A 16077-nucleotide genomic window follows, 5' to 3' on the forward strand; every position below is an offset into this window, starting at 1 on the left:
GTGTGTGTGTGTGTGAGAGAGAGAGTGATAGAGAGAGAGAGAGAAAGAGAGGGAGTAAGACAAAGACAATAGGTGTGCCCTTTCATTTCCTTGTCAAACTCATTTGACAAAGCAGCGTATTTCAAGTCTATATCAAAATACGAGAAGAAGAAAAGGTATTTACCCAAAACCTTGATGATAGATCACCACAGTAAACTGCTTTAACATTCTTTACATTTATTTTGTTTACAGGAGAATGAAGAAGACCTTCATATGTGATGAATCAATGATCATCACCATTCCCATTGGGAGTCTAAATGGTGCTCGAGAGGCTCAACTGATGCCGGAGAAATTTCAGTGTGTGTACAAAGATTCCTACAAGATCTTTGCTATTAATGGAAAACCTAAACCTCTTGGAGTAAGTTGGTAGAGTCATGACCATGATCTTGTCTTTTTCACTTCAATTCACACACAGAAAATGCAGCATTGTAACATAATTGTAATTTCTCTCTCTTTTTACTAGGCAGCCCAAGCCATTGCTGGCGTGTTCATTGTCATTCTGGGGCTGATTTTTACTCCACAGACAAACAGACACATATATGACAGCGACCAGATCATCGTGAGGATCTACAGCCTACCCAGTGTTTTGGTAAATGGAATTGCAAAACTAAAATATTTTTCATTTCTATAATTCTGTGAAAAATCTAAATAATTAAGGAAAATACATACATATTAAATAGATTGACAGGGAACAATCTAGATCTATAATACGCATCTTTTCTTGCACTTCCTTCTGCTGCAACATTCTGTATTGTATTTCTATCTATAATCATTTATCAATATGTTTTTATCAATGTCTTAGTTTGTGGTCTCTGGTATGCTGTCCTATGCTTCTGGACAATCTGCAAACATGCATGTGGTAAGATAAAAAAAAATTATTTTAAAGATTTTTGCTAAAAAGTGGCTAAAAAAGTGAAAATGATTCTTTGTAATGGTGAAAATTTCACATCACAGGACAAAAAATATAAAATTCTTAAACTGCAATAGATTAAATAACTATTTCAAAATAATTGATGGTGATTTCCTTTTTTTTTTTTTTTTTAGGATGTTGTGTTTCTGATTTTTTGTACAAACAAATTTCTTTGCTCTTTTTAACCCATTTAAAGTTAACGTCTTATTTAATGTCAGCAGTCGAAGTCTATGAGAAATTAAAAGGACTTTTTATTACGTTTTACATCCAGTAAGCCTTTTGTTTTTATGTAGTTTTTCTTTGAAAACACCAATAAATGAATGACTGTAGCCAAGCAACATATTTTAAGGTTATTGTCTGATAGATGATGAAGCAGAGGTGTGTTTAGGAAAATTCTAATTTTGTATGTATAAGCAAATAAATAAACAACAAATGCACAATATATTTAAGAATAATAAATATGCTATACACTTTATAGATATGAGGAAGTACGGAAGCATCACAGTTATTAATATATGAACATAGTATATATTTCTTAATATACTACATTCAGTCCATGACAAATAATTATTTCTGATTATTTAAAAAAGGGAAATCATTACAAGTTGTGTCCTCCTGATTTATATGTTTAATATAATTCAATACCAATGATTTTCTTTTGGCACCTAAAGATTTTCAGTAACAGCTGCATTATTACTGCTCTTTTTACCTTCCAGACAAAGCTGTCATTCTCTCTGAACATCGTCAGCTTCTTCTGGTCAATTGCTGCAATTTGTATGTGTGCTATGAGTTTTTCTTTTTCCTGGTACCAAGAAAAGGTAAAGGAAAACAGCATTTCTCCTTCATTGAGTAACATCTCTGAAATACAAAACAAATGTGTATTCACTTTCAACTTCAACTGTTTTCATAGATCCATCAAGGAATCAATGGACTGATTTTGACTCTGCTGGTTGTTGAAAACTTGTTTGCCCTATTCTTGATCTACTGGTTGAGTAAAGCTGTGTGCAGAAACCATTTCAACACATTGGTATGCCATTTCTTTAAACACACAGCAACCACAGATACTGTAAGAGAAATAAGATTATTTGTTACTAACAGTTGTAAATCTTTTCTCTGCAGCCCATCATACTGCTGAAACAGGGAGACTGAGTTTAAATGCTTGATGGAGCTCAACAAACCAACAACCAACCAGCTATTTACATGCTTCCTTATTGTATCAAAGGTGCATGATAGCCTATCAATGTCATATACCTTTCTATATACAAAGAATGTGACATTAACTATTCATGTAAATGTGCCACTTCTTGGATACTGATTAACTATTAGTTTTATTTGTATACATCTACCTGTGCATTGCATCGTTTAATCATTTTATGACTGTATAGGCCATCAATCAAAAAGTAGTAGCATGTCAGCAACGTTATCGTGTGCGGCCTGTAGAAGTTTACACACTCCAAAATAACCTTTAATTTCTAAGTCCTGGAGAACGTTATATTATCTTAACTCTGGGACCTTTAGATCATATCTTAAAGCTTGTATATAACTTTTGTGACACATCATTCAAACAGTCAAAGGTAATTAAAGATTGTCATAGGGAAATATTATAATATTATTTTTAATACTGTTTCCCACAGTGAAGTATTTCATTCACTTTACATTGATTACTGAGACCCAACGGTCAGTCAAAGTTCTTATCCTGGTTAAAGCTTAAAGGTGAACTTTTTGCTTTTGTGGCTCACAGGCTTTGAAACAGATGACAGATTTTTTCAAATCAGTCTGAGAGCTGTATAGTCCTAAAACTTAATGTCATTACTTTTTATCATTAATTCTCCATAAGGCATTTTGCTTTGTTATACTTAGCCTACGTGTGGATTTTGTTTCACTGATTGTTACTAACTGTATTGACTGTTTAAGGCAAATAAAGGTTATTATTATTTAGTTTTTTTGTCTACGGGGTCTTCTTGTGGAGCGACAACACATTCCTCTACTATGAACAATGACAGATAACAACCTAAATTAATTAACTGGTTTTAAGCTCAGCAACATATTAGTAAATCTCCATGTATGCATGTAAGTAATATATACACTCTATACATAATGTAATAATACATTTTGTTGTGATATATTTTCAACAGATGTTAAGTTATTTGGAATCAAGTGGAAGAAATATATGAGCATATAACAATATACTTCACTTTTTACATTGTATGTTACCACATACATTGTTGTGACGTAAACCTAAAACTGTTAGGCAATTTTATAAACCCAAACTTGTTCTGTACTTTTTGAGTTGCAACCCCATTGCTCATATTGTTTGTGTGTATCATTGCCTGCATGGCTACAGTAGGCAAATAACTAAAGTAGCTTTTACAAATGTCTCCTAACCCATTTTTTAAATGGTGCATATCATGGAGGGAGTTTTTTTGCAGTTCTTAATGAATACTGAGAGGGACCCCTGCTGGGCAGATGAGGATGTTTTTGGTTTCAGTGACTTGTGAAGCCAAGAGCGACCACATGGAGGAGATAAACACACACCAAATGAAGTCAAGTTAATTCACTTATCAGCGAAGGATGTATTCTAGTAAACACTTTTCATTTGACATTCAAATAACTGTGCTGTTGTTGTACTGTGTTCAAGTTCCCCCAGAACCTGTCGGATTGCAATTTGTTTTTAAATGTTAATACATGAGATCACAGTTTTAATATAAGTTAATTGAATTTGTAATAGTTTTCTTAGAAGTCATCCTCTGTTTAACTTGTCCTGCTTTAAAGTCCTTGCACTGGAGGTCACGCCACAAACGATCAGCACATGATGAAGGAGGGCATTTGAACTCTTCCGCTTCGGGACACTCCCTACAAACATGCACACCAATCAAAATCAAAAGTGAACAATTTCTCTGCAGCAGTCTTCCCCTCTTTTAACCCCTCTGTTGCTCTTTCCTGCCCAGCTGTCACTTTCCACCTTGTTAAACAGCTTAGCAAGCTATGTGACATTTTTATACATTTATTTCTTTTGAACTATTTCTTGCCACAGTTTCGCGGTGGTCGCTGGTGTTGCTTTAGCCGTGGCGGATCACTTTCTCATGCTACCGTGAAGAGCTGCTGCTGCTGCTGCTGCTGCTGTTGACTGCGTCCATCTATGGCGTCCGTGTACAGCGGATCTCATACATTGAGCAAAGATGATGTGAATTACAGAATGCATTTCCGAATGATAAACGAGCAGCAGGTTGAGGATATCACCATCGACTTTTTCTACAGGCCGCACACGATAACGTTGCTGACATGCACGGTGCTCAGTCTGATGTATTTCGCGTTCACAAGGTAAGTCGACCGCAGCTAACGTTAGCTCCGAGGGTTAGCTTGGTTTAGCTAGCGCTCGGCTAACAGTAGCAGTGATGCTGCTGTGACGCTGCCAGGTAACGCAGGGAGGTTAGCTTGCTATTAGCTTCTGTTTAATGGTTTTTGGGTTTTTTTTCTCACTTGGAGAAACTTTAAATCCGCACTGGAGTAACTTTCTGAGTGATGCCTGCTTACGTTTGTCATGAATTGTTAAAATAAGCTAATAAAAACAGGTGTTATATGCCGTTAGTCCAGTGATGAGCACTGCTTCCTGCGTTGACATTAGCTACAACACTGTAACTAGCGAGGCAACGAGTCATAACGTTACCTCATTTTAAGTGATTATCTGCTCTACAAACCAACCATTTACACTATACATCCAACCTAATATAAACCGTAACGCATTTAAAGCTTTAAGATATGTGAGGCACACTCACATCATCACAGTTGTTGAGGGATTGTTGTGTAAAGCAAAGACTACTTATACAATTGTGTGTGTAACATATACTACAGTATTATTGCTGATATTAACTGTTCGTTGGGACATTGTGTGTTTACCCTGCCTGCAGAGATGATGGGAATCCTGACAGTAATCTCTGGGTGGGGCTCATCCTGGTCATCTCCTTCTTCCTTATCATCAGTGTTTTGGCATTTCCTAACGGTGAGCAAGAAAGGACACTAAAGTTATTATTTAGGTTTAGTGGAGTCTGTTTGCAGAGCCCCCATTTAGCCTGAAGGTGTTCACAAACAGACATATGTTAGCACAGTACGTAATAATGACTGCTTCACTTGGCACCCTGAGACAAGAAATAACCTCCGATAAGGACCTCATTAAGAGAGGAATAAATAGGATAGATTGTATAAATAAAGTTTGGTCTTTATTGTTAGTTGGTTCTCACCACAGGGATTTTATCTCCTTCCCAAAGCCATGAATCATATCTACCAGTGGGAATGAGGAAAGAAAGTTGTCCAGAGCAATTCATATTTGTGGCATAATGACAAACGTGTGTCTCCTTGTTGTCAATTATTTCTTTGACGTAGTATATTTATGTCCCTCACTGTAGGTCCGTTCACCAGACCGCATCCAGCGATATGGCGAATAGTTTTTGGTGAGTATTCAGCTTCCAAGGGCGAAAAACTGTTTTTGTTTGGACCTTTTTAGATTTCCCTTCTTAATGTCATCTCTCTGCTGTTAAGGTCTGAGTGTCCTCTACTTCCTGTTCCTGGTTTTCATCATCTTCCTCAACTGGCAGCAGGTGAAGCAGCTAATGTATTGGTTGGACCCGAACCTGCGTTATGCCAAGAGGGAGGCAGACATAATGGTGAGTGACGTGGGTTTACACAGGAAAATAATTCTCTGATTGAGTTGCATGCAACAGTTGTGGTCACTACCAGCGGGTTATCAATCATTGTAATGCTCTCTGCAGGAATATGCTGTGAACTGCCATGTCATCACCTGGGAGAGAATCCTGAGCCATTTTGACATTTTTGCATTCAGCCATTTCTGGGGCTGGGGTATGAAGGCCCTGCTCATCCGAAGCTATGGCCTCTGCTGGACCATCAGTATTACCTGGGAGCTTACTGAGGTAAGGAAGCACACACTAGACAAGGTTATCACACACTTAGCATCCTGTGGCCTGTCACTTTCTCCCTGTCTCTTTCTCTTTATGATGGAAATGTTAAGGACAACTAAGCTAGTGATGTAAGTGGTTTATCCAGTGGAAAATGATGGGGTTTTGGGCTCTTCTCAATCATTTTATGTAACATTTATTAAATATTGTAGTAGGCTGAAAAGTTCACAGTTCTTAAGATATGATGTAGTTTCTCATAGCATCCTAATCTCCTGTTCCCACAGCTATTCTTCATGCATCTGCTGCCTAACTTTGCCGAGTGCTGGTGGGACCAGGTGATTCTGGACATTCTGCTGTGTAATGGAGGAGGCATCTGGCTTGGCATGACTGTCTGCCGCTTTTTGGAGATGAGGACCTACCACTGGGCCAGTATTAAGTATGAACTTGCAGCCTGGGAATGAACTAACACTGCATTAAAAATGTATCCAGTTTTGTGTTGATCTATGTTAAGTCTATGCAATATCCATTTATAAGTTGTGAAAATGGAAGTGGGGTTTAGATTATAAGCCTTGTGCATGCATTTCATGGGAACAACCCTGATTTAGTAACAATACGTCTAATATAGTGGCAGTAAGACCATATGTACCTTTGATTTAAACTGAAGGGCAACATTTAGTCTCAAAGGATATCACTAGCCATATGGTTCTTCATTTTTTCATTTTTGTGCTTGATTATGTAAATTTAAGAAGTTTTCTTTATTGTGATCCCAATATAAGGTAGTTTATTTTATTCTTAAAGTCTATTCCACTCTAGCAAGCCTTTCTAGATACAATATTAAGATGTAAAAAAAAAAAAAAATAGTTTTGAAATATGATCTCACAAGTTCATCAAGGAAGAGTGTGCTTAAATGATTAATGTGATGGCATTACTTTCATCTGGCTTTGTCTACTGCAATAGCACAATACTAATTGTAAATCTATCTGCAAGTCTTTGTAATCCTTCTTCTGTGCTTCTCATACAGGGACATCCACACCACCACAGGGAAGATCAAACGAGCCGTGTTACAGTTTACCCCTGCAAGCTGGACCTATGTACGCTGGCTTGACCCAAAGTCTTCCCTGCAGCGAGTGACGGGTGTCTATATGTTCATGATCATCTGGCAGGTGGGTCAGTGAGAAATCCTCTTTCGCCATCTCATGGTGACTTAAGTGCTGACTTGGGATCATCCCATATGCTCTGCATGCTAAGTCCAGGCTAATCTAATTGCCTCCACCGTTGTTAGAAATCTAAAACCTTGTCTCACATGGATCCATACAATGCATGAGTGTCCTGCTGTGTACATATTAACAGCTAATCCCATAAGAGTGAAAGACAGGCTGGATTACTTTGGACCAATTTATGGTAATGAGAAAACCATGGATGGAGAACTTGAGTAAGCTCTATAGCTCTCCACTGGAGAGTCAACTATAGCTGCCAAAGGTCTAGCCACTGACTGCTATGGCGACGAAGGCTGCTGTTTCTCTCATTTTTGTGTGTTGATGAAACAAAATTGTCCACCCCTCTCTCCCTCCCTCCTTCAGACCCAACTCCCTTGAGGCTTTAAATAGTAATTACCAGTTTTTCAAGAATAAGTTGGGGGACCTGTTCAGCTCTGCTCAGTGTGGTGACAGTTTAGCAGCTCTTCACTGGGTTCAACCACACAGGCCCCAGGCCAAATAACTGAATAACATGGCAGCAGGCCTCCCTCTCATTATCTTCCAGTGCAAATTGGAGGGACTTGGACAGAGTGTACTGCTAGAATTGTTGCCAATTTGTTAATCCAAGTGGGACTTGCATTGTTTGTTAGAGTCCTACCCTGTACCCAAAGTCGTTTTGAGTAAACTACATTTTTGTAGAGCAATTAATAGACTGTACGTGGAGTATAAAAAATTAGACAGGGCGAAAATATCAATCTGTAATCTTACTTAAAGTTAAACTTGTATGGAAGGCAACATACTGCAAATTTCTTTAACATTTGTTGGTTCTGTCTACATTTTTTAACAACAGGCTGAACTGGTTCACCTTTTTAGTGCCTCTGCCTGTCATAAAGCACTAATTAAGACGCACTGGCAATAGACAGCGAACAGCACACATCTTGACTTGTTGAACACAGGTGTAACTAATAACATTAATGATGGCTGCATTACTTGTAGGTTAGCCAGTTCCAGGCCCCTTGCCTTATGCACACAGTCTCACTGGCACGGCTTACTGGCACATGTTAGTGGAACAGAGCTGTCCATCAAATGTTATTGTCTACACCTGTGCTTGTCCTGCTATGACATCAGAATGTGTGCTATGAGAGAGATTTATGGTCCCAGACTGGTGCAATGTGAAGCCACTGAAGAGTCATAGTGTCATACAAAAGTCAGCTCGTGACAGAGAAAAGGAAATGTATTCATATTTTAAGAAATTAAAGATAGATATGCACGGCAGCTTATACGATCAAAGGGCACAACCGGGAAGAAATGATACAGTACATGTAATTCCAGTAGGATTAATCAATTCCTTGTGTAAGCAGACCTATGGCTAGCTTATATTTTCTAGCTTTAAGATAACATTAGCAACAACAATGAGCTCATTGTGTGAGATGTAACCAGTTAGAATAAAGTGTGTTAAAACATTTGACTTTGTACACAATACACTGCTTTTAACAATTTAACACAACACAATTTAACTGTAACTCCTAATAGTTTTTAATCCACATGTGAAATTGTGTTTACTATATTCTTGGTACCAGTGTCAGTAGGCCTTTTTAACAGAAGACATTTCCATATGTCACAGTAGGAAAATCATAGTTGAAAATAATCAAATAAATAATGGCTGAATAACATTTAGCTGCTTCAGTTTCAGGGACCTGGTATTGTTCATGCTGGCTCGCTGTCACACTGTCATGATTTCCTGTCACACTTTGACAGAATGCAGCGATTGTTAATGTCATTAGGAACACCTGCGCTTTTCTCATCATCCCAAGAGAAAATGACTGCTGGGAAAAAACGGCCTGTGAAAATAAACATATAAAGTAGTAGAACAGTGACATAGTGTTTGTTGAGTTGGCTCTGTGCTGTGCGCACTGGATTTGATGTTGACTTGTAACTTTTAGGGTGTTGAAGGGCATTCACATCTATATTGGGTGAACAAAGTAGTAGTAACTGTTTCTCTTTTCATATATACTGTACAGTAATTGTATAACCAATAGATTTTAAGGGCCAAACAGTCCAGTGTTCTTGACTGGCCAAGTTGCCTACCTGACCATGATACAACTGGCCATGTGCAAAAAAACAACAACAACAAAAAACCCTTAAAAAGCAGCTTAACCATGGATGTTAATTTCAAAGAAAGATGTGGAATGAATCATTGATAAGGAATACTTTATTTAGGATAATTTAGTCTATTCAATTCTTGCCCCTTTAATTCAGAGACTCTGTAAAAAAAAAACCAATAACACTCATGATTTAAAACCCAACGTGCTTGAATACAGAGCCAAAACTACAGAAATATGTCTCTGTCTTACTTATAGACAGGAGCTATTACACATGAAAATGTTCATACTCTTCTTTTGCCTTCCTTCCCTTCTTTGTTCATAGCTAACAGAGTTGAACACATTTTTCCTCAAGCACATTTTCGTCTTTCCTGCAAGCCATGCTCTTAGCTGGTGTCGGATCCTGTTCATTGGTATCATCACAGCTCCAACAGTGAGGTAAAAACACAAAAGGCAACTTTATTAGTTGGGAAATTATCCTTAATGCCAGATTTTTAAAATATATATATTGTATTTTGTTAAATGCTGATGTTTGCAATGTGTTTGCTTTGTTTTCTGCTTTAGGCAGTATTATGCGTACCTTACAGACACACAGTGCAAGAGAGTTGGGACCCAGTGTTGGGTGTTTGGGTAAGTGAAACCTAATTTCAGGGCAACCTTTTATTTTCAAGAAAGACCCCCAGAATCAGTCGTACTACGCCACATATTTGTATGTGAACTGTAGTGTTCCTGTATCAGCCAGAGGCAGTGAGGGCAGATAAACGAGGTGATTTTAAATGACCTACAAGGGCAATAAATCTCACTAAGCAAATGTTACAGTGTTCAGATCAGTGAGCATTGCCCTGCTCTCTGAAAAGTCACATACGGGCATATTTGTTTTGACAAAGGTTACTGCATTTGGGTCAGAGGTTTCAGTTGTGTGTGTTGCTTTTTCTCTCCTCATTCACAGGGCAATAGCCTTTCTGGAGGCCTTGGCGTGTATTAAGTTTGGACAGGACTTGTTCTCAAAAACACAAATCCTTTATGTGTTCCTCTGGCTACTCTGTTTGGTAAGATCAGGATCACAGTGCTGTTGCATTTTTGTGTCAAAATAAATTTACTGTCGTCTTCTGCAGTTAATAATTGGCTCTGTGTACTTTAAAATACATTAAATCATGTGCCTTAACTATACTGCCAACACACCATAATTCTTCACATGTTTGCACATGAAAAACATTTTAACTTGGGAAAACTTAATGTGCTGTAATGAATTGACTATGGATTCTCCATGAACCAATAAACAGTCTCTGTTGTGTTTGTTCTGTTTTCAGGCCTTCATTACATTCCTGTGCCTGTATGGAATGGTGTGGGTTGCTGAAACTTATGGTCCAAGAGACAAGGTATGTTTGCCGCTTTAAAGTTTGTCAAAAAAGAAATTGATGTTGATCTTTAAGCTTGTCAGGGAAATAGAAACTCTGTTTGTTCGTGTAACTGGTTAGATAATGATGTGTTTGTTTAAAACCTTAAGGCATCTCACTGGGTTGGCCTCGTCACATTTCCAAAACACTTCTAAAAACTTGTATATCTTGTTTACCTTATTAAGAGCACCTTGAGGAGGATTTAAGAATTTCATGTGAGTCCCTGTTGTGCACTATGGACAGTAGAAAGCAGGCAGCTGGTATTCTCTAAGAAATTATAAGATTGATGAGAAAATGTTTTGACGGGTCACTGTCAAAATGGAGAGAGAGCGTCCCTCACCCTCATGATGATCATTAATTAAGGCTGCAAACACAACCAAATCCATCATTGTTGCAGCCTTTCAGAAAACCCTTCTCTTCTACCTTGATATCATTATTGTCAACTCATCGCTGGTCTCAGCTGCTGCTCACAATATGAGGTGCCAAATGTTGCACAAGCATAGTGGCTTTCTGTGAAGGTCCCATAATGCTAAATAAAACTGCAGCAATCATTTACATAACACTTATGTCTCAATAACAAAAAGGCATTGCTTCAGTCGATAGGTGAAGCTAGCAGTGTTATGTTTTCCATAACTAAAGAATCAGCTGACTTAGTCTTGAAGACCCTCAGTGAATATTAACTTTCAGACCTATTTCATCATTCAGTGTACTATATTGCACAGGGTCGGTTAGCTGCTGTATGTTCCCTGTCCAGTTAATGGTATGTGTGTCATGTGTCTGACCTCTTCTCTCACAGAGCTTCTCAGAATGTGAAGACAGTAATTACGCAGACTCTGCTGACTATCTGTCAGAAGGATTTAAAGGTACAATGATTTAACTGTAATTGATCAACCACATTAAAACGGCTGAGAAAATTATACATTCATTTACAACCGTAATCCTTTGAAAGTCTGACCCCTAGTGTTTGGAATGGTGTTTTACTTGTACTGTTTTTGTGAAAAGTTCAGTCACATCTTTTTATAAACTAATTTCCAAGTGTTTCGTGTTCCAGGAGAGACAGAGGTGGACAGCGACAGCCCTACAACCAGACGTAGAGGGAAGGGCTCAGGAAAGACCAAATCCATCAACGGCCTGGACAGCCAGTAAGAGTTGGAGTTAGAGGCTGGTGGGCGACTCCTGAACTCACTCCAGGAGCCAGGTGTGAAGGATCACAGGTTGAAAAAGGGGGTAAAGATACAACCATTTCCTGGTGTAATTTAAGTCTAAAAAGCCCCCACCTACAGTAGAGGGAGTAGAGACAGGAGAGACTAAGTGGATGAACAGGTCCATGCAGTGTTATTAGGAGTGCACAGAGGCAGGCTTGGACTACAGAGATGCACACTTAACTGAGTGCTGTAGTCGTAAGAAAAAAAAAAACAAAAAAACTCCTAAACCACTGATCACAGGTTTCTGTGTGTGTGAAGAGAGAGAGAGAGAAAGAGTGGTATTTTGTGCGTGTGTGAGAGAAGGGCAATACAAACTGCCGATTCTAAATGTGACTGCATGATCATTGTAGCTGATAAACTATAATTTACATTTATCCTACGATACAGTATATCATTGATGGTTAATGTACATCCGACTGGACTACACCAGCTTTAACTCCAGTATGTCAGTTCAACGCATTTCAATGTTAAAAGCCATTATGTAGAATCTATCACATTATTATGGAGCCTCTATGTTTATAGCACAGAAAGGCTAAAGTCTTTTATTAGTATCTGTTATTGATTGTCTATTTACATCATTGATGTTCACACTTGTTTCGTGGGCTTGAATGTGGGCAGGATTTCAGTGCAAGACAGCTTTAGCTTAGTATCAACTGAGGTTTGTGTTTCACCTGGAACAAAGAAAAGCACACAGTTTAAGCACTTTTCAGAATGTTTTCTTGCAAATACTGTACATTTTGTAATGTTTGAGTATTTTGTGAATCATTGTGACCTTGGGTGATTTTATTCTCCTGTCCATCTGTGGCTGCTATCATTTTTTTCTTTTACTGTACTGATAACGGAGGGCAATTATTCAAATTCCTGCATGTCCTGTCTGTGTGCAGGTGGCTTTCGTTTTACTGTCAACCTTCTTGTTATTGCATATATTGCATTTGCATGGCTGTGTCAAATCAAATCAAAGTGTTTTAGTAGGAAATGTAACAAGAGTAGTCAACAGTTCTATATCACACCACACACCAGGATGCCAGTATTGTCATTTTTATTTTTTTCACTGTAACATTTTAATTTACCCCATGTGCCTGTTTGCATGTTGTTTTTTTATTCCCAACTTTTCTCAGTTTGTACTAAATTTGGGCTTTCTGTGTTTGATTCTTCTGTGCTTCGAGTGCTTTACTAAAGGTTTATTTTCACTTGCTCTGTCAGCATCATCTCAGTACAGATATATCCCTCATAATCCTCGACAATCCAGACATTGACCTCTGTGGAATGGACCAGGCTGCCGTGCTACAGTAGACACTATACATGGTACATTGTCTCTGGATATAGATGTCATTTGCCAAAAGCAATTCTGTTGAAAATGACTTGTGCTGTTCTTTTTCACTGTGAAATAATGAAACATATTAAAATGTTTTACATTTCCTCTTAAAATCTTTGTGAGTTGTTATTCGGGATATTTGCTCATTTTTGGAGCAGCGGCACTACACATACACCCAACTTTCAACAATAAATGTCTTTATTACTTATTAAATACATTTCTTTGTACTTGCCATTACATTAATGTCAGCGGGAGGCTGTTAGAATACATAACAATAAAAAATCACGAATGACCTTGCTCAACCCCTGGAGAGCACCCTGCTGCAGTAAAGGAGTGCTGGATTGGCTGACTCAAGCACTGCCCGTCTCGGATCAGATTTCACACGGTCTGCACACCATGAAACTCAGACTTAAATAGCTGCCTCGTGCTGACCTACAACAAGGTTTTAAGGTAGGGTTGATGTTCCCTGGGAAAAGATATAGTCCTTAACATGAACAGTACTAGCATAGGTATATCTAGAAGGAGTTTTCAGCAGCTGTCACCCCACAGTGAGTACTAATGTACACAGTGACATCTCTCCTGGTGTTGAATCCAGTGATATACCTTTATGTTTTTTTACCTAATATACATATAAAACAAGTTTTTTTTCTGCTGTTTTCATCTGCTGTGTGTTGAAAATATAACCATTCAACCTCTACAGTTTGTGTGTGAGTTAATTTCCAAAGGAGGGCAGCAGAGAGCCTTGCTGTTGTAAAAATGCCACGTGACCCTTTGGGCCTACAGCACAGGACATGAGTGTGTTGACAAAAATGTTGCAGTGCTCTGTTCTCATATTCCTCTCTTCATCATTCTCTCCATCTCACTTAAATCACCAGCTTTTCTTTTTTGGTTTTTCGTTTCCTGAACCTCCTGCTCAGTAGGTTTAAAGAAATTGGATATTTTGGTCATGGCCATGAATCCTGGTTCCCCAAGTCGTGGCAGCCTGAGTCCTGAGGGGATTCTGAGAGAGATCCAGATCAACTTGCTGGAGTGTAAAGTCTGCTTCGAGAAGTTCAGCACTCAGCAGAGGGAGCACAGACCACAGAACCTTTCCTGTGGCCATGTACTCTGTCTGGAATGCATCACAGCTCTGTCCCACCCTCTCCTGAGGAAGCTGGAGTGCCCGTTCTGTCGACAGCTGTGCAGTGTTGACGGCACCTCCCACTGCCAGGTTCTGAGTGACCTGCAGGAGTTGTTGTTGTCTTGGAGTCCCACATCCTCTGCTACTGCTCACAGGGCAAAGGGAGGCCTAGGCTTGGCTACAGGTCTGACATCCACAGCTCTGCACCTCTCCAGAGCTTTTGGTGGGTGGGGGACTCTTATCAACCCCTCTGGGATAGCTGTTTTGGGGTCTGCAGGGACAATAGTGGTGGTACATGATGGAGAGAACAGGGTGGTGGTGTTTAGTCCGCAGGGCAAGAAGCTGCACAGTTTTGGCCGAAGAGGACAAGCCATTGGTGAGATCTGTTATCCAGTAGATGTGGCGGTGACTCCCTGTGGTTACATGGTGGTGACCGATGCAGGGGATAAAGCTGTGAAGGTTTTCACCTCCAGGGGGAACCATGTGTTGACGGTCAAAGATCCCTTCCAGATGCCCTGGGGTGTGGACACAGACAGCCATGGCGACATCCTGGTATCGGACATCCAGGCTGGCACGCTGTCTCAGATAAAAGTGGACTATACTCGTGGTCTCATCCTGGAGCATCAGACAGCGATTTCAGACCTCCAGCATCCAAAAGTGGTGGCCTCCTGTTGGGTAACTGGGAACACTGCAGTGATGGAGCATTTACCTGATGACACACATCCATCAGGGAGGCACCAACACACACGGCTGAAAGTGTTTTCAAAAGACTTCAACCTCCTTTATCAGACAGACAATTTCAGCCTGACCCTGCAGTCCATGGTGAGGCTGAACATGTCAGGCGTGGCCTTCGACAGAGATGGAGATGTGATTGTGATTGACTCCAATCACGGGATGATTTGGAGTTTGGGGAAGCTGCAGAATGGCCCAGCCCTGACTCCTCTGGTGGGAGACCACCTTATCCGCCCAGTTGGACTGGTGTCACTGAAGAACACGCTGGTCATTCTGGACAGTGGAGATCATACAGTGAAGATTTATTCTGCTAAATCTGATGCTGGACCCGTCTTATAGCTCGTGTATAAACAGGCCTAGAGTAGCCTATGTGAAATGTAGCTTATTATATTATAAAGTGATGAGGTGATCTGGTAATACTATTTATAAATATGAATTAGTTTTACATTAGAAACATTTTTCTATTAAAAATAATAACTGTGAATATAATAAAATGTGTGTTAGAGGCTGCTGTAAGCTTTGTTGTACACATTATAAAATCTATGTATATGCAATTATTATGCAGTTATGTCAAACTAATGTTTTTGTCATTGTTGTTATTGTTCCAGGTTTTGAGAATAAAATTGTAGTATTTACTAATTCTAACTACTTCCCAACCAGAGGGTTAGGACCTCCCAAAGAGGAGATCCTGAATAATTTGAGAGGCCACAAGACAATTAAAGGGCTAAAAAAAGAGAAACTACATTTTTTTGGATAATTTGTTTGTTTATGTTTGCTGTTTTCTTGTGAAATACTGGATGCATTTGCCTTTTGAGGCCATAGAAATCCTTGAAACAAAACAATCTAAGAGGGGGAAGAAATCACTATACACATTCACAGGGCCATAAATCAGTGATGAGAGGTTGAACAAATACAAATTGCTTCATTTTAATGAGGTGAAAAGTTTTGGAACTACTGCTAAACAGTGCTGTAGCTATACAGTGGATACTCAGGTCATATCTTCAGTATTTTACTTGGACATGGGTTAGGGTTATTTCATATGGAATTTGAGTCCCCTAAAGCACAATCTACATTTCATCTTACATTTCTTTTAAGTAGGGAAACAGACAAACAATTTGATACATTTGATATACAAGGGAGAAAATAAGACA

General features: G+C 39.1%; 3 protein-coding genes across 7 annotated transcripts; all 3 read left to right on the forward strand.

The window, feature by feature from the left end:
• Positions 1–7: 7 nt before the first annotated feature.
• On the forward strand, positions 8–2887 carry LOC127367178 (uncharacterized). The gene is made up of 7 exons (XM_051406824.1): positions 8–155; positions 232–397; positions 503–628; positions 842–898; positions 1666–1767; positions 1860–1976; positions 2069–2887. Exons 2-7 carry the CDS (start codon positions 236–238, stop codon positions 2096–2098), a joined length of 594 nt encoding a protein of 197 aa, XP_051262784.1. The 5' UTR covers positions 8–155; positions 232–235; the 3' UTR covers positions 2099–2887.
• A 946-nt stretch (positions 2888–3833) lies between these two features.
• On the forward strand, positions 3834–13187 carry ptdss1a (phosphatidylserine synthase 1a). Its single transcript, XM_051406807.1, has 13 exons — positions 3834–4270; positions 4858–4949; positions 5353–5397; positions 5486–5610; positions 5716–5874; positions 6144–6295; positions 6881–7022; positions 9483–9595; positions 9722–9787; positions 10107–10206; positions 10468–10536; positions 11351–11417; positions 11606–13187. The coding sequence occupies exons 1-13, from the start codon at positions 4089–4091 to the stop codon at positions 11698–11700; spliced, it is 1407 nt and encodes a 468-aa protein (XP_051262767.1). The 5' UTR covers positions 3834–4088; the 3' UTR covers positions 11701–13187.
• Positions 13188–13508: 321 nt separating this feature from the next.
• LOC127367173 (E3 ubiquitin-protein ligase NHLRC1-like) lies at positions 13509–15561 on the forward strand. Of its 5 annotated transcripts, none has more exons than XM_051406815.1 (2): positions 13509–13524; positions 13992–15561. In XM_051406815.1, exon 2 carries the CDS (start codon positions 14021–14023, stop codon positions 15263–15265), a length of 1245 nt encoding a protein of 414 aa, XP_051262775.1. In that variant the 5' UTR covers positions 13509–13524; positions 13992–14020; the 3' UTR covers positions 15266–15561. The 5 variants fall into 5 exon arrangements, with proteins under 5 accessions (XP_051262775.1, XP_051262774.1, XP_051262773.1 ...); XM_051406814.1 differs by having other exon boundaries at positions 13513–13524; positions 13950–15561; XM_051406813.1 differs by lacking the exon at positions 13509–13524 and adding an exon at positions 13546–13622 and having other exon boundaries at positions 13950–15561.
• The last annotated feature ends 516 nt before the right edge of the window (positions 15562–16077 follow it).

Source organism: Dicentrarchus labrax, unplaced genomic scaffold (assembly GCF_905237075.1).
Source record: "Dicentrarchus labrax unplaced genomic scaffold, dlabrax2021, whole genome shotgun sequence".
Classification (NCBI taxonomy): domain Eukaryota; kingdom Metazoa; phylum Chordata; class Actinopteri; family Moronidae; genus Dicentrarchus; species Dicentrarchus labrax.